Source organism: Erinaceus europaeus, chromosome 14 (assembly GCF_950295315.1).
Source record: "Erinaceus europaeus chromosome 14, mEriEur2.1, whole genome shotgun sequence".
In the NCBI taxonomy this organism is placed as follows: domain Eukaryota; kingdom Metazoa; phylum Chordata; class Mammalia; order Eulipotyphla; family Erinaceidae; genus Erinaceus; species Erinaceus europaeus.
Window position 1 is genome coordinate 37516920 of NC_080175.1, and position 22377 is coordinate 37539296.

The window sequence follows — 22377 nt, forward strand, 5'->3', positions numbered from 1 at the left end:
AAAAATGTCTATTGATTTATGGAATTGAAGAAAGGCATCATTTACAGATGTCTGGGGCACAATGCTGTTTTCAAGGATCCCTCTTGAGTATAGCTATTTTCTTTAATGAGGAACTGACCCTGCTGCTTGAGAACTATTAGATGAGGGAGCTTAAACCTGGGAGGAATTCCAGGGACAGGGATTAAGTCAAGAAGAGTTGTTCCTGAATTCATTTTGTTTCAGTATAATCCTAAAACAACCGTAAAATGTCACTAGGGGGTGTTTGGTTCATAATCTCTATTTACTTGTTAATACATAAAACAAGGTAATGGCACTTAGTAAAAATATTGCTGTTCTTGAAAAACTAAGATGTTCATTCTTTACTCCTGAGAAGAAATTAAAATTACAGAGGCCCAGAAATAAATTCTTATAATCCTCAGTGCAAAAAAAAAGTTTTAGTGACAAATCTAATTTTATCTTGCAGGATGAAACATCAAGAAATGCAGATACTTACAGTGATTAATTACATGAATTTGATATGTGTGCAGTGATTCATGAAAATCATAGATAAATGCACTGTCATAGGCCTCAAGTGAATGGTTTATACACCTCTATTGATTTGGTACTGTTTTGCAGTATATGCAGGTAAATGGATTAGAAGCTAGTTCTATGGGCAAAAAAGGGGGAGCAGAGAGAAGACAGTGCTATTATATCTTTTGGTCAAATAACTTGGAGTAGAATCACTGGATCATAAGGTATTTCCACTTGTACTTGTTTAAGGATCCTCTACACTGTTCTCCAAAATGGCTACCCAAAGATATAACAACACTAATTTGAAGGGATATATGCACTCCCATGTACATACTGGCAGTATTCAGAGTAGCTGAAATTTGGAAACAACTAAAATTCCCTTCAGCAGATGACTGGATAAAAAGTTATGGGACATATATTCAATGAAGTACTACTCAGCAATTAAAAGATGATATAGTATCCTTCGGGATAAACTGAATGGAATTGGAGAAGGTGATGCTTAGTGAAGTAAATAAGGAGGTGAAGGACTACTACAGGATGGCTTCACTCATATGCAGAATATAGGGAACTGAACACACAAATGTGGAAAAAAGTTAACTTGTATCTAAGACTCTGGGAGAACTATGGTGGTTATCTATGTGGGTGGGGGTGGGGACACAGACCGTTGGTGAACAAAGTGGTGAGAAATTATAGTCCTAATAAATAAATAAATAAATGACATAGAAAACTAAGAAATGTTATACATATACTAGAAACTGTGCTTATACTAAACTATCTTTTTAAATTTTATTTTAATTTAATTTTATTTTTGTCTCCAGGGTTTCTACTGGGGCTCGGTGCCTGCACTACAAATTCACTGCTCCTGAAGGCTATCATTTTCCTTTTTGTTGTTCTTGTTGTGTAACCTCATTGTTGCTATTATTGTTGTTGTTGTCATTGTTGGATAGGACAGACAGAAATCGAGAGAGAAGGGGAAGACAGAGAGAGGGAGAGAAAGATAGACACATGCAGAACTGCTTCACTGCCTATGAAGCGACCCCTTTGCAGGTGAAGAGCTGGGGCTCGAACCGGTATCCTTACACTGGTTTTTACGTTTTGCACCACGTGTGCTTAACCCTCTGTGCTGCCACTGGGCCCCCATGGTAAACTATTAATCTCCTCAATAAAAAAAGGGAGAGAGAAGACAGATGAATAACTACTGATATAAAAGAGGGGTACACAAAATTGACAAGAAAGGCTGTGAGAGAGGTCACCAGGCAGGGCACATATCTCATGCCCATGACACAGGTTCAAACCCTGGTTCAACATACAAGGAACCAAGGCACTGGAGGAAGCTGTAGTGCTGTGCTGTCCCTCCATCTCTCTATGTCTCTCTCCCTTGCTATTTCTTTCTGTCTGAATTTAAAAGCAGCCAGGGGCAGTGAAATCACATACAAGTGAGACCCCAGTTCTGGGGGTTGGAGAGTAGAGAGACATGGCTTAGAAAAATGTACAAGACAGAATGGTACAAAGTTGTACCCCTGTTATCTTGCAATTTTGTAAATCAATATTAAATCACTAATAATAATAATAATAAACAAAAATAAAGCTAAAAGAATGTGGCAACAAAAATAATAAAAAGAAAGCATGTAGAAGATAGGCTTTCCAAATAGCTCACCTGCATAGTAAGATTGCTTTGTCATTTGTACAACCCCTGAACCTCATGCCCACTACACTGGACAAACTTTGGTGCTTTAATGTCTTTCCTTTTCCTTCTCTCTTTTTCTTTCTGAAAGTTAGCCCAGAGCAATGAAGCCCTGGCAATGATAAACAAAAAGTGTAAGGTCCTTATTTTAGGTATGACTAATAGGGACAAATGATAAATTATATAATCATCATTTTAGTAAATTATGTACTTTTATCCCATCGAGTGTCACTGAGTGCTCTCATTAATTTTTGACAAATTCTCTTACCTACTGAAAAACACACGTAGTTTTGACGTGAGTACAGACAGATACTTTTGTATTAAGGACTAAGATGAAATTGAAAGGGGCTGGGAGGTGGTGTATCAGGTTAAGGGCTCATATTACAGTGCCCAAGGAGCTGGGTTCAAGCCCCTGGTCCTCATCTACAGGGGAAAGCTTTTTTTATACAGGCATATAAATGTACTATTTTCACTCACTAACTATTGGATCACATCAATGCACCATATATAAATGACCTCATAAAGACAGAAAAGGCAAAATAATTAGGAAGTGATGAATTTCAAATGCCATTATTATCATTAGCATAATTATTTCACCAGAACACTGAGAACTGAACATGAGACTTTTGGTGTCACAGGCAAAAAAGACAGCAAAATCATTATGCTGTCTCCCTAGTCCTAAAATTTATTTTTTCAGAAACATTCTATGTCGCAAAGATTTGCAAAATTCCTTAAGTTTTAGCAATCTGCTCTTACAAGTTAGCTGGAACAGTTCTAGCACCCACTTGCTGTCCACCCAGTTGCTGCTAAGTTCTTAACCTTTCCCTCATGTCAAAGACAGAGTCCTCTGTAAATAAAGGGTTAGGAGCTAATCAACAAAAGGAAGTGCCACTTCATGATCTCTTTTTGATGCTCTGTGCACCTCTATCAGGATTCTTACTGTTTCTTTTATGACTTGCATCCTGCTTTTAGCTCTTGTTAAGTAGATTCAATGGTTTTCAAGGTAAATTGACAACAGGCTAAAAAGTAAGCTTGGGTGTTTGGATGGACTTCTGAGCAGAGCCAGGTTGCTCCCACAGCCCGGACTTCCTTCCATGTTATGAGTAGGCCCTGTGCCCATCTTGCACTTCCTGTTTTGCTGGACCCTGTGCTTTCCCAGGGCAGCAATGGCAGCTGTGTGCTGGCCCTCTGGCCATGGGAAGGAACACAGTGAACAAACACAAGACAAGGGCAAGAGAGCTGCCTGAGTTTGCTCTGAAGACCACATACCTGTATGGCCCCAGGGGCGCCTTCCTTTTTTAAAAAAAAAATATTTAATTTTTATTTATTTTTTTAAATTTTATTTTTCTCCCACAACTCTTGTCACCAAAGGTCTGTGTTCCCATCAAGGGCACCTTTCTGACAAACCAGACACCACAAATTGTGGCTTTGTCTCTCATATTTTAGAATTAACTGCTACACTGTTTTGAAAGAGGTAAAGTGTTTGGTTTGGGCTAAAATTTGACAGTAGAATGTTAGGTGGTGCTACAGACAGGATGGACAGAACTGAAGAGGTGGAGGCAGGTGATGTCACACCTAGTTGAGCATAAACATTACTGTGCACAAGGATGTGGGCTCAAGGCCCTGGTCCTCACTTGCAGGGAAAGAACTTTACAGGTGGTAAAGCAGGGCTCTGGGTATCTCTTTGTCTCTCTTCCTCCCTTTCTCCTCCTCTCCTTTCATTTTCTCTCTGTCTTCTCAAGTATATATAATAAATAAATAAAAACAAAAAATAAAAAATGCAATTTAAGGAACATGGCATCACTCTTGTCCTGTCTTCTCCAGCCTCATGTCCTCTTCTCCACAAGTTCAGAGTTGCTCATTCAGACAGTGAGCATCCAGTGAGGGGACCTGGGGCTTAGTCACCAACAGTGAAGCCCAGAGTTTAGTGCCAAGTGATTCTGTGCTCTTGATTCTTCTCCTGAGTCAATGCTGTTTCAAAATGTGAATTTTTTTTCTCTCCCAGTCTTTTTGATTTAACAGCTCTGGTTTATGGTGGTGTAGGGGATTGAACGTGAGACTTTGGAGCATCATACATGACAGTCTCTTTGCATAACCATTATGCTATCTATCTACCCTGCCCAATGTGACTGGTTTTTATCCCGCTATTATTCATTTTATATTGAGCAAATTGTTTTTAGCCTTCTAGTCTAGAATAGTTTATTTCTCCAATTTTATTCTACTTTGTAATATCTTTAGAGTTCTTGTGAGTGGAACACCTGTCACATATTAAAAACTAATCAAGACATTGCCACAGTGGTGCTGTAACTATCCGAAACATCTATCACTTAGAGTAGGCGACAAGGGCCCTTGTCCTACCCCCTACCTTTGTTTTTTTAAAATTATCTATTTATTTATTTTATTAGTGATTTAATATTGATTTACACAATTACAAGATAACAGGGATATAATTCCCACCATCAGAGTTCTGTGTCCCTATTCCCTCCACGGGAAACTGTAGTAGTTCTCTCAAGGTCACAGATATGGGTTGACTCTATATCTATAACTATCTATCTGTATCTATATCTATACCTATATATTTTTTATCCATTTTTCTACAATCCTGCCTTCACTTCATTTATTTTTTATTATTTAATTTTTTATTGGGGGAGATTAATGGTTTACAGACAATAGTAAATACAGTTGTTGGTACATGTGTAAAATTTCTCAGTTTTCTGTAAAACACTCTCACCCCTGCCTAGGTCCTCTGCCACCATCATGCACCAGGACTTGAAAGCCCACCCCCCCATCCTCCATTCTGGTGCAATGCCCCCTACCTTTAAAATCTTTTCCAGTCACCCTAGAAATCCATGCCTAAGGAAGGTTTGATTTGTTCAACACTAGTGTGGAGAAACGTATAAGAAAATGATAATCACTGGGAATTTGCTTTTTTTCAGATATAAAGCATATGGATGCTGTGTAATGTGAGCTCTGTATGCAGTCTTTACATCCCCAGGGTCTGCTCATTGCAGTGAGTGATTCATAACTTGTTAATAAATTAATCATAACCAGCACTGAAAATCTTATGAGCAAATAATGCACTGCATTTAACAGAATTAGTTCCATCATCATGATTTGCAAGAAAAGCTCAACTGAAACCAAATGTCAGCAGAAAGCACACTTATTAGAAAGTTATGGTGGGGAGGAACCCATGCACACAATTCTATTGGCTTAGACACATGCACAAAGCACTTGCATATGTGATGAGATATCTAAAGGTTAATATGGAAGCTTATTACTCAGAAACAAAAAGATTACAGAACACACACCAGGGAGTCATTATTCTATTGTTATTATAACTACACTGGGAAGTTCAAATGCATCACCAAACTTAGCATGAACCTTGAAAGGAGGTTTCACTGGCTACACAGCTTAAGCATTTTTCTTCCAAATACGGGACACGTATTTATCAACACAGGCTCTCCAGGCTAGCTCTGGGCACACGGGCTGGCTCTGAAAAGCTGACTTGCATCTACTGCAAAGCTCACTATGAAAGCAAGAGCCCTGCTTATTCTAACAAGAAGTAATTCCAGATGAAACACCGGATTTCAGAGTATTAGGTAGAGCACACTCCACTACTTAATTCCTAATAACCCCACTACCTAATTCCCTCTTCTCTTGTCTCAAGCTGCTAACATCATCAAGAAACAAAACCTTTCTGACCTGGGAGGTGATGCAGTGGTAGAATTCTGGACTAACAAGCAAGAGACCCTGAGTTCAAGTGCTGACGTAACACATGTCAGAGTAATATTCTAGTTTTTTTTTTCTAGATTCTAATGCCAGCAACATTTCTAGTAGTTTCTCTGAAACTATAAAAGAAGGATCCAGGTGGTGGCATACCTGATTAAGCGCACACATTACATTGAGCAAGGATCCAGATTCAGGCCCCTGGTCCCCATCTGCAGGGGTTGGGGAAGCTTCATGAGTGTTGAAGTAGGGATGCAGGTGTCTCTCTGTCTCTTCTCCTTTTACTTCCCCCTCAATCTCTCTCTATCCAATACATAAGTAAATAAATAAATAAATAAATAAATAAAACTAAAGGGATTATACCATCTGGCGTAAAATCACAATGAATGTGCAAAGCCAAAGTTTCCCATGGGAGATTTTGGCCCAATAGACTAAGGAAAGGTTGGGGATTAGAGATGTCAACATGTGAATTTCTGCTGCTACCAATCTGGGCTGTGACAGTTTCTCCCTAATGACAGAGCTTACCCCATGGAATTGTGCTGAAGGCCAGGCAGGGTCTCATATAAAATGCCTGGTGGATCGCCCAATTCTCCAAGGTACTCAGGGCAAGGCCATAGTTAAGACACTATTTCTTATACAACAAATACAGAGAATGTGGATCTAATACTGAACAGAGGAGGAGCTACCTAAGAGCCCTGGGGAGATGTGCAATTATCTCTAAAGAGCTTCCACATAGGAGAAAACAGCCAGGAGTTGAAGCCAATGTACACAATATTATCTATGCCTACAACAGGCAGAAATTCATCCCCAACATTCTCTCTGAAACAATCCATAGTTTCCCTGTGACAGGTGGAAAGGCTTTTCATATTTCTTCTCCTTCCCCTTTGTCTTCCTCTTCCTTTTATCCTTCCTCTTCACCTTCCCCTTCTCCTTCTCTTTCTCCTTGTCTCCTCATCCTCTTTCCCCTCCCCCTCCTCCTCCCTCTTCTTTTTATTGCCACCAGAGTTCTTGCTGGGGTTTAGTGCCTACATTAGGAATTCACTGCTTCCAGTGGCCTTTCTTTCTCTTTTTTATTTGATAGGATAGATAGATATTGAGAGGGGAAGGAGAGTGAAAGATCAAGAGAGACAGAAAGACACCTGCAGACCTGCTTCACCACTCTTGAAATTTCCTCCTGCGGGTTGAGAGCAGGGGCTTGAACCAGGGTTCTCTCCCATGGTAATGTGTGCATTTTAATGGTGCCCCACTGTCTGGCCTCTCAGATGTCAACATCATGTGAAAAAACAACAACAACAACAAAAAAAAACAAATGACAACAAAAGACTTTTTTTTTCCTGAACTGTTTTCAAGTGTTACAGCAAAGAAGGCAGGATGCTTTCTATCTGGCTCATGCAGGCAATACTAGTTTTTTTTCTGCTCTCCACAGGCAGTAGGGCTCTGCGAATCAGGTGAGACAAAGCTCAGAGCTAGCTGTGCTCACTTCTGCTGCATGGACAGTGTTTGCTAGGAGACATGTTTGCTGAACTTCAAGGCCTCAGCAAGGGCCTGTAGGGCCTCTGCCACCTCCTGGGGCTCCTCTTCTCCCTTCCTCCTGTTCTTTCACTCCATTACTGGCACTTTTCTGGGTGTGTGAGAGGGAACAGAAGGGGAGAGAAGTAGGGGATGATGAATTGTGAATACATTTGGGAAAAGGAACATATGGCCAGAACTGATCTGGGGCATGAGAAGAGATGGAATCACTAGGCTGGGAGAACATGAGTCTGTCTCCCCTGCTGCTGGTTCCATTCTTTCCTAGGTATCTTTGACTTCCGCCCCCCTTTCTGATACAGTCATAGAGAGAGGGAGGGAGAGAGAAAGAGAAACATTTGCTGCAGTGCTCCATCACTCTGTTTAAAGCTGGGTTCTCCCACTTGGTAATGTGTGCGCTCAACGGGGTGCATCACCACCCGCCTCTGGGAAGCATTTGCACAGCACTGAAAAGACCTGGGAAGGTGTTTCACAAGGGTCTTTGTAAGAAATTTCTTCAACTTTTTCCCACAGCCCTCCAGTGCGTAAGGTGTGGGAAGCCCTAGTGGGCTTGCATGGGGTTGTGCTCGGGAGGTGTGAAACCAAATTCTCTCAACCACATTCTTGAGGTTATTCTTCCTTTCTCTCTCTCTCTCTCTCTCTCTCTCTCTCTCTCTCTCTCTGTCTCTCTTATTGGGTTATTGCCAGGGCTCAGTGCCAGTTGCTCTGGGCTGCCACTTTTTGGGCTTTTGTTTTTTCCTCTTTCTATTTTATTTGATAGGACAAAGAGAAATTGAGAGGGGGGATAGAGATGAAGAGAGAAAAAGAAACACTTGTAGCCATGCTTCACTGCTCATGAAGCTTCCCCATTGCAGGTGGGATCAGGTGCTTGAACCCAAGTCCTTGAGCATGTTAACTTGTGCACACCAAGTGCTCCCACTACCACCCGATCCCTTGAGGCTATTCCTAACTGCCTCCCCCTCCAACAGTCTGTACTCAGATTCCATACCTCTCTCAACCATCCCTCACTCAGTGCTTCTCAGAGATAAGCACCCAGGGATGAGGAGGGCAGACATAGGAGCCCTCTGAGAGGTCACAGCCTCGCCTCAAGTATGGGGGTCTCATACTCTTCTGACTTGAAACCACACCTAATCTTTCGAAGTCTCAGCTGTCAGTTGACTAATTTAATTTTGAATGTTATTTTAGTGAGAATACAAGAAGAAAGAGACAGGGAGATAGAGAGTCCAGAGCACTGCTCAACTCTGGCTTATGTTGGTACTAGGAATTGAACCTGATACCTTGAAGCCTCAGGCATAAACATCTTCTGCATCACAAATATGCTATCTCCCTGATATTGGTTTAATTTCTCACAAAGGATTTAGCTACCTATGAACACAAGGGAGAGACAACCAGAGCATCACTCTGGCCCCTACAATGGATGGCATCAGACTCTGGTCCTCATGCTTTGTAGGCCCTAGCATTCTAGCACAGTCTCTAGGGCCACTGACTGATTCAATTGCTAAATAACCTATGAGAAGTCACAAGCAGGGGCCAGGTAGTGGCACATCTGGTTGAACACACCTGTTAGAAAGTACAAGGATCCAGATTTAAGTCTCTGGTCCCCATCTGCAGGGGGGAAGCTTCATGAGCAGTGAAGCAGTTTTATGGGTGTCTCTATCTCTCTCCCACTCTATCTCCCCCTTCTCTCTTGATATCTATTCAATACATAAATAATTTTTTTAAAAAAGTCATGTGGGAAAGTAATTACAGAAGCCACACCTTTCACCTTCTGCACCCCATAATGACCCTGGGTCCATGCTACCAGAGGGATAAAGAATAGGAAAGCTATCAGGGGAGGGGATGGGATACAGAGTTCTGGTGGTGGGAATTGTGTGGAGTTGTACCCCTTTTATCCTATGGTTTTTGGTCACTGTTTCCTTTTTATAAATAAAAATTAAAATAAATTTAAAAAATAAGTCAAATATACTTGGAAGCATATCCAGTGAATCAAGACAATCAAATGTATCTGAAGGAAGGAAAAGAAGTATTTGTAAGGGAGAAGATGAACAGGATGATTTGCCCAGAAAAGCAGATAAGTCATCCAGCAGCCACCTTCTGTACAGAGGAGCTTGCAGCCCCATTTCCCAAGACAGAAACAGAAGAGTGTTTCACAGTGGAAAGTTTGTGTGTGCTACATTTGAGTGCCTCCTCACTGGACTGAGCGCACCATTGCCAGGCTGGGAAGAGAATGTTCTCTATGACGGTCTCTTCCTCACTGACCGCAGAGCACCAGCTGCACAGCTGAAACAGCTCAGGAGCCCTGATGATGCCATGGGAGCCTAACAGACAGCTTTGCCTGGAGGCAGGCCTGCCTCACCCAGTGCTTATTAAAGACTAAAGACACCTCATAAACAGTGATGGAAGCCTGATCTCAGGCAGGGAGTGACAAGGAAGGGAGATAAAAGCAGTCTTCTGGGGGGCAGGTGGTGGTCCACCTGGTTGAGTACATACACACTTTACCATGTATGTGTAAAGACCCAGGTCTCAGCCCCTAGTCCCCATCTGCAGGAGGAAGCATTATGAGTCTTTAAGTCGTGAAGCAGACTGCTTCTTATCTAATCCAAAGTCCTCCAGTCTAGAGGAGAAAAGTGGGAATGAATGAGAACAGAGTGCTTTCAGACACTTGTTCAGAGATCTCTAGCCTACTGGTGTATTAAACTCCTCTCTATTCACCACAGCTGGTTCTGGTCTCGTGTTTAGGGATAATTTCTGCAACATTTTCTGGCTGCAAACACCTCTGGCGATCCTTCTTTGTTTCCCCCTCTCTTCTCACTTTCTCTTTTTCCTATCCAATAAAATAGAAAGAAAAAAAGTGACAGCATGGCTGCCAGGAGCAGTGGATTCACAGCACGGGTAAAGAGCCCCAGTGAAAACCTTGGTGAAAGAAAGAAAGAAGGAGAGGGAGAAAGAAAGAAGGAAAGGAAGAAATAAAGAAAAGAAAAGGAAAGAAAGGAAGGAAGGAAGGAAGGAAGAAAGAAAGAAAGAAAGAAAGAAAAAAAGAAAGGGAGAAAGAAGAGAAGGGAGGAAGAGATAAAGGAAATCTGCCTGTCATTCTCACTTCAAGGTGATTCCTTCACTGATGCCTCAAATTCCCCTTCTGTAGAGTAGCAGTCCTAATGCTTGGTTGCTGCACATACAGTTCAAAGACTGTAGTTCCTAAGTCCTTCATTGAACACATATACCTTTGCCTCCATGGCTTGGCTGAAGAGTTTCTGAACCAAAGTAGCATTACTGTCCTGTCTGGCTGGGCTGCAGTTGCCCTGTGCACATACTCCAAGTCAGGTCAAATCTGAGGAGCGTCAGCTCTGAGTTTATTGCCTCTACCCACAAGGTACAATTTGGGCTGTGAATAACCAGCATCCAAGTGACTGAGGGGTTAAATGTTTCTCTAGGGGCACTGAGTGGCATCCAGAGGGCATTTACTGGGCAGTCAGATGCATTGCATTAAGAAAGAAAAAGGAGAGAGAGAGAAAGGGAGAGGGAGAGGGAGAGGGAGAGGGAGAGGGAGAGGGAGACAACATTTCAAGTTGAGAGTAGTAAGTCTGGAACCCCAACCCGACAGCAAAGACTGCAGAAGGTACAGTCAACACAGAGCCACTGAGTGGGGAGGAAGACGAGAGGCACATACGTGTGGGTCTCGGGTCTGAGGCCTGGGCACCAGCACCTTCCCCGGAAAAGCCCAGAGGCTCTGCCACATCTGTGTCGGGAGGAGGGTAAGGTGGAGGTGGGGGCAGCACTAATCGTGGGGCCCCCCGAGTGCTGCCTCTGGGAGGCTTTTGGGGCACCTGCCGTTGGACACCTACATGGAAATCAGAAGGTTACCTCCAGGGACACTGCCATCTTACCCCACACCTGAGGCAGACACAGCACCCAACACGCAACACAGTCATCCATCAGCCCCACTGCCAGCAGGAACGTAGTCACCCTGGGCACAAAAATCACACCATCTCACCTCAGGGCACCCTGCTAAGCACCCTCCTAAGGATCACACCTGCCGGAGAATTATGCCCTCCCCTCAGATCAATTTGGAATGATTCCCTGGTTCTAATTTGTTCCTGACTGGCAGTCCCAGCAGTTTTTAAGACTATATTTTAAACATTGCATTTGAAAAACATTTTTTAACCCCCTGAGATGGTTCTGTTAAGATAAAAGGATTCCTTTAAGCCGGGTGAACTTTTACTTATTTATTTATTTATTTATTTTTCAGATTCACAGATTTTTTTTTCCCTTTTAGTTACCTCTGTGTGACTTTTCTATCTATTACTTATTTCCACTGACACTCTTATGGCTTAGCTAGTTTAGACACTTTGTTCTTTCAATCTCCTCCATTATTTATGGTGATTGTTTTGAAGCTTTGTTTTGCAGAGCATCCTGGCTTGGAAACAGATGAGGAGTGGTGTTCTGGGCTCCCTGCTCCCTCTCAGACCATTGCTGTGGCCCCTCCTTTCAGGAAATGACACACCAGGGGCCCATGTGTGATTTTGCATGATAAATGGCATTTTTGTACTAAGTATTATTTGAAATCAGGTGACTTCGTAAAATGAGTATCAACCACCATTGTCCCAAATATTGCTTATGTTTATTCTTTTAAGTTTCTTCTAGAAACTGGATTGAATGATTCATATTTTTAGATTAATACAAATATTAAAAAGCCTCATTAAGAGCTAGATCCATTCAGTCCTTCTCCTTGGTACAGTGTTTTAGCACTGGAAAAGCAGTAATGTGGACATATCACTATCTCCCTCAGTGTACAAATAAGGCAAAAGAGACACTTTGTTTCACTCAGCTAAGTGTCATTACTTCTGACCCCTTTCTACTGGAGCCTTATTTGTGTTCATTAAGAAATCTGTATCAAGACCCCAACTTCGCCAGATATAACACTCTCTTAGTGCAAGTTCAAAAGAAAAGTCTCCCTTTTTATACCTGGGTATCACAATGGAAATCACACTTTTTTTTTTAACAGGAACTATTACTTTAGTTAAACTTTCTGCTTGTGGGTATACTTGTAGTTTTTTTTGGGGGGGATGGATTTCTGATGTTCAAGGAAATCTGACTTGCAGTGGCCCCTAGGTCCTTCCCTTAAGACATTTTCAAAATTATCTTTAAGTAGGAAGGTAGCTACTGTTTCCCTTCTCATCCCTCATACGCATGAGTCTGTGGACTAGAGAGAGACTCATTGAGAATCACTGTCATTTATATCTCCTCCTTGTAAAATGTGCGAGGACTATCCATATAGTTTTTGAGCTTAAAATACTTCCCTCTCATTTCCAAGACTCTGGGCATCACCAGCTGCCTACACCAGGGTCAATTCTCCATCCTCACTGAGACTGAACTCTTAGTTCTTTGACGTTTACCTAGGAGGACTTTCAACCTGGGCTGTCTGGCTGGAAGTTGGCATGGTTCAACCATATCCATTTGACCAATTATGGCAGATGCTTCCTGGAATTTCAACAGGAAGCTCAAAATCTGAGAGTGGTTGCTTTTTTGCAACAAGAGACAAAAACTAGATTCATCTTAATGAGCCAGGCACCATGCTTCTTGAAATCTGATAGCATTTCCCTGTGGGAAAGAGGATGTACTGAAGTGAAGTGTAGGCTGCTGGCTCCTTAGAATAATTGATTTCCAGGCTGTGAAGTAGTAAGACATTAAGGGGGAGGCACTGACTAAGGGAAGGAAAAAGGCCAAGGAACACAGCCAAGCAGCTCGCTTGAGTTTTCACCACCCAAGAAGCAATCACTCATCCTTGGAAATCTCTTTACTTTGGGTCAAAGGCAAAAGGTGAGGGTGCTGAGTGACTAAGTGGCTTCAAACATGGGTGCCTAATGGCTTCTAGAACAAGCTCTAATATATCTGCAATGCGGGCAGGGTTGTCTTATGGAAGCCCCGCTCACAAAGAGCTATTCTTACATTTATGCAAATGAAAGGACAAAGGCTGAATGGCTTTAAAATAAAAATAAATGATGCCCATCACTTCCCTGTACTTTACCTGTCACAGGAGGGAGACTAGGTGGGACCTAGTGACCTGGTAGGTCTCTGTTTGCAGATGTTAAGATCCCACCCTCTTTCCTTTGGGCTCTACTCTTTCTCAAGGAACACCAGGACCTGTGATATATATCAAAGGCACCCAAAGGAGATCAGATTTAAAAGCAGGGTTGTTGAAGCACTGCTGTGCTTATCAACAATGATTTCCAGATTTCCTAGGGATTTGATGGCCTGTAAAATGCCCAGGGTCTTCCAAATTGAGTGCTGAAGTGCCATCCTGAGGACACTTTTCCACCTGAGATGCAGTACACATATCAATGCTCACATTCTCCTTCATCATTCGCCTGTCTCCCTTCTTCACCCATTCCCAACCTTCCCTATCACCCCATTGCTTTCTGCTTGCTCACAGGAGACTCAGAACACTGGCCTCCATGCCCTTGAGGACAGATGCAGTGATTTATTTCCAGACCTTCTCCCTTCCACAGACAGACTCTCCGGGTTAGTGCCACTACGAAGAAGCCACTGCGGGCAGCATCAGTGGCAGTGCTCAGATTCCATGCCAGGCAGCACCCTGCATGCACAGTGCATGCTCACTCACCCATGGTGCTCTTCCTCTTTTCCTCCTTGTCCTCCAGGCGGTTGGGGACCAAGGGATTCAACGGAGGGGGCTGAGGTGGTGGGGGAGCTGGTGCCCGCCGCTTTTTCTTCTGAAGATCAATCTGTGACCCCAGAGACATCTGTGAAGCACAAAGAAGGGCCAGCGGTCAGAGCGGGAAAGGGGAATGCTGGAGGAGGGGTGTGATTATCAGACTCAGGACACAGGTCACAGCACCCAGAAGGGGTGTGAGCACAACGGTGCTGGGTGGGTGAGAGGGCTTGTTGTGTGGCCCAGGAGAGGCTAGGAAGCATCCCAGGAATGGCGACAGACGCCCTCAAGGGCTCCAGTAATTTGAGGCTCGGCCCCACATACTGGAGGGACTCCAACTGAATCAGGACACTCTCCCATTTTCTGGGTGTAAACACAAGAGGTGAGCCTCTGCCTTTCAATCAGTAAAAAATATAATAATAATAAAATTAAGATAACTGAGGCTATTCCTTCTAGAAGTTTACTCGAGAGTCACCATGATTGTGGCAGCTCAGGCCTCCTCATCGCGCCTGGTTCTAGATTCACAGTGACCCTTGTCAGATGTGGGACATCATAAGACATAGAGGTCCCATCCCATGCAGAAGGTGGGCTCCACTCAAAGGCTCCAGCAATGGGGCCGGAGAAATAGCTCACTTGGATAGTGCACAGCTTCAGGAGTCAGGTGGTAGTACAGTGGGTTAAGTGCACATGGATGGTGCACAGCTTTGCTATGTGTGATCCAGGTTCAATCCCAGCCCCCACTGCAATAAGCAAAGTTTTGGTGCTGTGGTCTCTGTCACTCACTCTGCAACTACCTACCACAAAAGAAAAGGGGGGCGGGGAGCCTCCAGTAATGATACAGTCTAGATTCTACAGGCAGCTTGTCAATGTAGGGTGGACTTAGGTCTTTTTTTTTTTCTTTTTCTTTTTATTATTTATTTATGAGAAAGATAAGCAGAGAGAAAAAGAACCAGACATCACTCCGGTACATGTGCTGCTGGGGATTGAACTCAGGACCTTATGGTTGAGAATCCAGTGCCTTATCCACTGTGCCATCTCTCGGACCAGGATCTTTTTTTTTTCTTTCAAAAAATATTTATTTATCAATGATAAGATAGAGTGAGAAAGAACCAGAGCATCACACTGGCACATGTGATGGCAGGGATCAAACTTTAGGACCTCATGTTTGAGAGTCCAATGCCTTTAGCCACTGCACTACCTCCCAGGCTGCAGGTTTAAATCTTGAAACTGAAATAAGAAGGTTTATCACTGTGCCCCATGGCTTTGGATTTTTTTTTTTTTTTTAAGATTTCATACATCTCTTTCTGCTGTTACAAAGTCTTTATTTACTTTCTAGTCCAAACACTCCTCCAGAGCTCAGGGTTCTTCTTGAGAGAGGTTCCTCCCCACACTTCCTGATGGGGAATGCTAGCCCTACTGTAGGTGGCAGATGTCTTAGCTCAGCAGGGGTGCCAGTGAATTCAGTTCCTACAGAGGGCAACTTCCTCTTCCTGGGGCAGGACCTATACTCCTCATGAAGATGCCTTAAATATATGCACTTGCAGATGTGTCCTTTAAAAATATCAGTAATATACATTAATTGTCATTAATATATATATATATATATTTATTTATTTATTTTGGATAGACACAGAGAGAAATTGAGAAGGGAGGGGAGCACAAAGAGGGAGAGAGACATCTGCAGCCCTGCCTCATAGCTCTCAGAGTTTTCCCCTGGCCGGTGGGAACCTGCTGCTTTTAAACTGGGTCCTTAGACATTGTAATGTATGTGCTCTATTCTGAATGAACCATCACCTAGCTCTATTGCCAATTTTTAAAAATTATATATGTAAAAGGAAGACAATAGCTCCCCCCCACCCCACCCCAACCAAAGCACTACTTAGTTCTATTTTATTGTGGTTCTGAGGATTGACTGGACCTGGGACTGTGAGCCTCACACATAGAAATCTGCTGCACAAACCACTGTCCTATCTCCCTGGCCTGATAATATCATTTTATCCATACTCAGATAAATATTATTGATCCTTGCAATCCACACACCTGCAATTCTGTTGACTGTCCTATAATCACTCTTTTCAGACTTTTTTTTCTCTTACTCTCTACTTTTCCCTTTTTCTCTGAATTTTGTTTGGATAGCAAAGAGTCCAAATGCACATTCTATTTCTTCTTGATATTCTTTCCCAATTAAAAATGTTTCTTTTTTTGAAAATGTCCCTTACTTCACTGTCCAACTCTTCTGGATTTCTAAAGTTCTGCTACTAGTCTAATTTCCATCCATGCTATATATTCCATACAGCTTTATACTTGCTCCCTGTATTGCATATCTTCTCTTTGCACACTGAGTCTACTGGTTATAGATTTATAGGTGATGCTATTTTCTCTGTGTACACATTATCTTTTTTTCTTTATCATCAAATCTTTCCCTCTCCCCTCCTCTCCTCCTCATTTTCCTTTTCTCCTCCTTACTTTTCAATGAGTCCCTTTCCTGTAACTCTGTAACTTTTGTGGTAAGATTGTGTAAGCTTCCTGTGCTGAATATGAATCCCAGATCAAATCAGTGGGGTTTACAGTTAACAATATTTAAATACTTTTCCTATATTTAGGATACAATATTATTTGGTATGAATTGAGAGAAGCATGCAGGAAAGTGTGCCCCACACTAAGGTCCCAGGACTGGGGGACATATAGGCTCTACAGTGGAAATGTGAGGTTCCTGCTATCTTAGGGTTAAGAAGACAATAGATAGTTATTGTTATCATCACATTATTTGGTAATTGGGTTAACTTTGAAAAATATCTTTGTTAGGATTTGCTGTATAATACCCAACATCACCATAATTTATGTCCTTTGACATTATATGTATATAGCTATGACACCGGTTGCTTCTGTTCTCTCTGGTCTAGGCTTTTGAGAGAGTCAACATATCAAAGACTCAGCCTATGTACTAAAAAGACTCAATCTGTGCTTTAAAAAGTTTGAGACATACAATCAATTTTTCCTTTCTCATATTAAATAAATAGTGATTTATATGACTACAAATTAATAGGAGTGTATATAAACACTATTCCCAACACCAAAAGACTGTGTCCCATCCCCACCCACCCACCCACCCCACCCCAGGAAGCCAAATATCCACCCTTACCCTCACTCCAGGGTTTTTACTTTGGTGCCCTACTCCAGATTTAGTCAAATCCTGCTTTTAGTTTCCCTTTCTCTTGTTCTTTCTCAACTTCTGTTGATGAGTGAGATCATCCCATATTCATCTTTATCTTTCTGACTTAGCTCACTTAACATTATTCCTTCTAGCTCCCTCCAAGATGGTTCAGTAAAGGTGGGTTCATTGTTCTTAATAGCTGCATAGTATTCCATTGTGTATATATACCACAGCTTTCTCAGCCACTTATCTGTTGTTGGGCATCTGGGTTGCTTCAAGGTTTTAGCTATTACGAATTATGATGCTATGAACATGAATGTACATGGTTGGGTATTATGGAGTCCTTGGGGTATACCTCCAAGAGAGGAATTACTGGGTCATATGGAAGGTCCATGTCTAGCCTTGTGAGAGTTCTCCAGACTGCTCTTCACAGAGGCTGGACCAATTTACACTCCCACCAGCAATGCAAAAGGATTCCTCTGTCCCCACAGCCTCTCTAGCATTTGTTGCTGCTGTCCTTTTTGATATATGCCATTCTCACAGGGGTGAGGTGGTATCTCAATGTTGTCTTTATTTGCATTTATCTGACAATCCACAGCTCCTGGGGTCATTGTTTTTCACTTTTATTTCTATTTTATTTGACAAGACAGAGAGAAATTGAGAGGGGAGTGGGAGATAGATTATACAGATATTATTTTATCTTTATCTATCTATCTATCTATCTATCTATCTATCTATCTATCTATATATATATAGATATTGATAAAGAGAGACACCTGTAGAACCTGCTTCACCTCTCCTAAAGCGTCCTCCCTGCAGGTGGGGAATGGGGCTTGAACCCGGGTCCTTGCACATGGTGAAATTTGCACTAGATGCACCACGTCCTGGCCCACCAGAGTATACATTTACCTCTCCAATTTTAGGAATCCTTGTTCTGGTTAACTTGAATGTGGTCAGTTCATACAAAATTTATGAAAAAGTCACAAACTCTTTCAAATGAACAAGATACCACATTTTTCACTTTCTGCTGGAATCTTCTCCTTTCTTCCTTGGGCCCAGTAGCTTGGGTTCTAATCTGGGCCCAGTGGCTGCTATGATATGGGCAGATGGGCTCTCAGGAGTCCACTGACTATGCTTCTAGACTAGGGAGACCTGTCTGATCTCACCACCTTCATCCTGGTCTCTCTGTCTTAGTCGTCATTCTTCTTCTAGCGTTTGCCCTTCTTCCGTAGCCAGTCAACAGCGTCAGGTTGAAAGCTGTCAGGAGCTGCTTGTTGCTGGCTTTGAAAGTGACTGGGATCCATGTGGATTCAGTCGGCTAGGAAGGATCGTCAGTTTCCCCAATGAATGGGTACTCACGGGATGATAATGCTGAAAAGCATGGTGCCTCAAGGCTGACCTCTATTCATTCACTAATTATGACTATCAAATGCTATGGGATCTCCCTTTCCCTGATACATTCAGTCCACTTTTCCCTACCTATCCTGAAAAGATGGCAAGATACTTCAGTGTCATTTGTTTACTTACTCCTTCAATTTATTAATCACCAAGCAGCTGTTGGTTGCTTATGCTGGGACAGGCATTGTTGTAGATTCAAATAGTTATGATGCTCCAAACCTCATGCTACTCATAGTCTAATGAAGGATGGGATGCTGTATCTTTTGCATAGCCTTCTAGGCTGGAAACCATGCTAAAAAGCTATAATGGGGGCTCCTTGGGGGAAGTGGTTTCCTCTGTGAATTCACACCAACCCATCAGAGACCTCTTAGCTCCCCCTGATGTCTGCATAATAATGGCAGGCTCCAGAATCTGGCTTAGTGCTGAGATGGAGTCGAAGATAATGAGAAAAGGGAGGAGTGAATCCATTCTGCCTTCCCCAATTTGGAAACACAATTTCACCCATTGAAAGAAAGTCCTGGCTCACTCCTCTTACAAGGTTTGGAGGAGCTTCAAGATCTTAGACTCTTTGCCAAGATGACCCTGCTTGGCCACTTGTAGTCCCAGAGCCACACATGGATAGTTGTTCAAGACCATTTGACTGCCAGACACACAATGAGGCCTGGCATATTAATTAAGATGATGTATTTGGAAAGTGTCTGGGAAGACCCTAGACCTCCAATCACAAGAGCAAGAGGTTCATTCCTCATTTCTGGAGTTTCTGTTGGTTTAAGGTGCTTAAACAAAATGTTCCTGTGTGTGTGTGTTAACAGACTTAAAGAAAATACTAACCTTAGGAGCTAGATTTATTAGACCCTTACTTGAGGGGCTGTCAGTTGGATTCTGTACACTCAAAGGGCTCCAAAGAGAAAATTTCTACTATCTGTTCTTGAAAGACAGAGGTTTGTAAAGGACAACATGCCTGAGGTCATGCAGCTTCTCAGGGACACAGCTGACATTTCCCTTTAGTTTGACTCCAAGTCAGGCTCTTCAACTATGTTCCTCATGTTGGGTGCCCAACCGCAGCCCTGTAGGGCAGGAAGAAATAACTTCTTGAGCTTTGGATGGCAATATCAACTCTGTGGGATCAAAGACTTTGACATTCCTACTGTCTCACATGGGAACACATCACCTCCAGGGCGTATAAAAAAGCCAGTATGGAGTCTGGGTGATGGTACACTCGGTTGAACGCACATGTTAACATACGCAAGGACCTGGGTTCAAGCCCCCATTCCCTACTGTAGGGGGGAAGCTTTATGAGAGGTGAAGCAGGGTTTCAGGTCTCTCTCTCTTCCTCTCTGTCTCCCCCCCTCCATCTCATTTTCTCTGGCTCTGTCCAGTACAAGAATAAATAAATATATTTTAAAAAGAGATGTGAAATACACGAACATGGAGAAAAGAGAGTGAGACAGGAGGAGGGAGAAGGAGCCACAACTTCCACCAAGCTGTCTCTAAGACTTTATGAGAACTATGGTGGCTATTGTAAGGGCTTGGGGCAGTGTGGAACAGTATCTCTGTAATCTTACAAATCACCGATTTTTAAAATAAGGGCTGTAGGTTAATCTTATCATGAGAGTTCTCTGCCCTTGACTACAGCTACTGTCCCCCTCCACCCTTACCCCTGAATCTCACTCAGGTTGTGACATTTTGTGGGAAATTAATAAAAGCAACTAAATGAGTAGATAAAATGATAAAATATGACACCATCTTCCCCGATAATATTTTTAGTTCACCTGCATATTAGCTATCAGGCTCAGGAAAAAAAAAATCACTAAAGTTATGAGGTCCTTGGAACAGACCTAAAATAGACTTCCTAGCTTCTTCCCACATGAAGACCCCTAAATTCATCTGCTATATTCCTACCTTTGGGTTACTATTTATTAAGCAATTTATCATGCTTTATGTCTTACCGCCTTGCCTTTCCGCCACCAAGTTGCAGACAATACCATGACAGCATCCTGACTTCCCTGGGCAGACAACCTTACCAATGTGTCCGAGAACTTTACCTCTCCAGAGCCCTACCCCACTAGGGAAAGACAGAATCAGGTTGGGGATATGGATAGTCCATGTTCAGTGGGAAAACAGTTATAGAATCCAGATCTTCCACCTTCTATACCCCATAAATAATTTTGGTCCATACTCCCAAAGGAATAAAAAATAGGGAAACTTTCAGTGGAGGGGATGGGACATGGAACTCTGGTAGTGGGAATTGTATGGAATTGTACCCCTGTTATCTTACAACAAATCTTGTTAACCACTATTAGATGACTAATACAATTTTTAAAAATGACTAAGTGACTTTGTGTGTACAGATGCCTATATATATATATATCTTTATCATTTATGTTCCTTTACAATTTTTAAATCTATAGGTATATGCTTTTCTCACATTATTCTTAGGGGAAATAAATTATCCCTCTGAATTTCTATTGTTTAGCTAAAGGAGAGATAAGTAGATCTGAGGGTCCATACTATGAAATAAAATCAGTAAGTACTAAACCTTGCTCTCTTACAAGTGCTCTTTTGTTTCTTAGTCCTTTTGTTCTTCTATTTACCCACTTGTCCTCCCACCTAGTCATACTGTCAGCTCCACACTCTGAACTGGGGAAAACAGATGCATTTGTTTTTAGTTCAGATGGACCGACGGCTTGTTTGTGGTTGGAGCACAGTGGGGCCATGCTGCTTTACTCTTCTGAAACTGTTTCACCATCCAGAATGCCCTTAGTTCTCAATGCTTCTGTTAGTCTTCTCCCCTTGTTGAAATCCTCCTTATGCTCTAGACCTACTTCCTCAAGGAAGTCTTCTGAAATGCCCTCAGTGGAAGTCTTGTCACTCTTTGTTTGCCCCCACAACCCTTTGCTCAGAGATCTAAGCAGTGCATCCCTGGGAGAGAGTCCTATTTCATCTTTCCCTTTATTCTGCTTGCTACTTCCAAACCAGGCTGACCCATCTCCTCTGATTCCTCTATTGTAAGGGAATGTTTTATTCTAGTCTCTGAATTTCCACAATTATTTTCCCAGTGCTTTGCTACTCCAGGAACCCAAAACTGTAGAGCATAAGAAGGAAAGAAGTAGGTTTTTTTTTTAAATAAATGAGTTGAAACAGTGATGCAGATGTGTGTGTGACCCTCTACCTCCCCTTCCCCTTTCAATGTCTGTCTGCATCCAAAATAAATAAATAAGTAAATAAATAAATAAATACATAAAATACAAAAAATAAAATTAAATGAGTGTTATGGAAAGTTTATAAATATTCATATTTAATAACAGCCTATAAGTGCACCCCGGTCCCACATTCTCATTTCTCTTTTATTCAAAATGAGAACAACACTGTTGTTTTTTACTTTGATAAATGAAAGTAATATAAGCTCACTGGAAACATTTCAAGTAATAATTCAGGGCATACAAAGCACTAAGTGAAATGCTCTCTTAACTCTCCTCCAAAGAGATAACCTAAATTAAGCTTTATGTGTCTCTGCAGCCCTGGCCTGTGCATTTATATACAGACATACCTATAAACACGACAGCACACTCTCTTTATAGCAACTGCTTTGTTACATAGGATGTTGGTTACCTCTTACCTATACATTACCTATCACTGGCTATAGATCACAGTCATCCTGAAGACAGGAAAGGTCCACCCCTGCACTGACCATGTACAATGAACCATCTT

General features: G+C 42.2%; 1 protein-coding gene across 4 annotated transcripts in view; it reads right to left on the bottom strand.

Annotated features, from left to right (window-relative positions):
* LOC103118024 (protein cordon-bleu) overlaps nucleotides 1–22377 on the bottom strand; it is a 182805-nt gene that overhangs the window by 77443 nt on the left and 82985 nt on the right. For 3 of the 4 annotated variants that reach the window (XR_009544703.1, XM_060171551.1, XM_060171550.1), the window contains 2 exons: nucleotides 14067–14205; nucleotides 11115–11285 (listed from right to left, as the gene is read on the bottom strand). Coding sequence is in view for 3 of the 4 variants with exons in the window: in XM_060171551.1 (XP_060027534.1) it covers nucleotides 11115–11285; nucleotides 14067–14205 (310 nt within the window). In the remaining variant the exon portion in view is untranslated. The remainder of the gene's footprint in view (nucleotides 1–11114; nucleotides 11286–14066; nucleotides 14206–22377) is intronic. The other variant, XM_060171552.1, reaches the window with a different exon arrangement.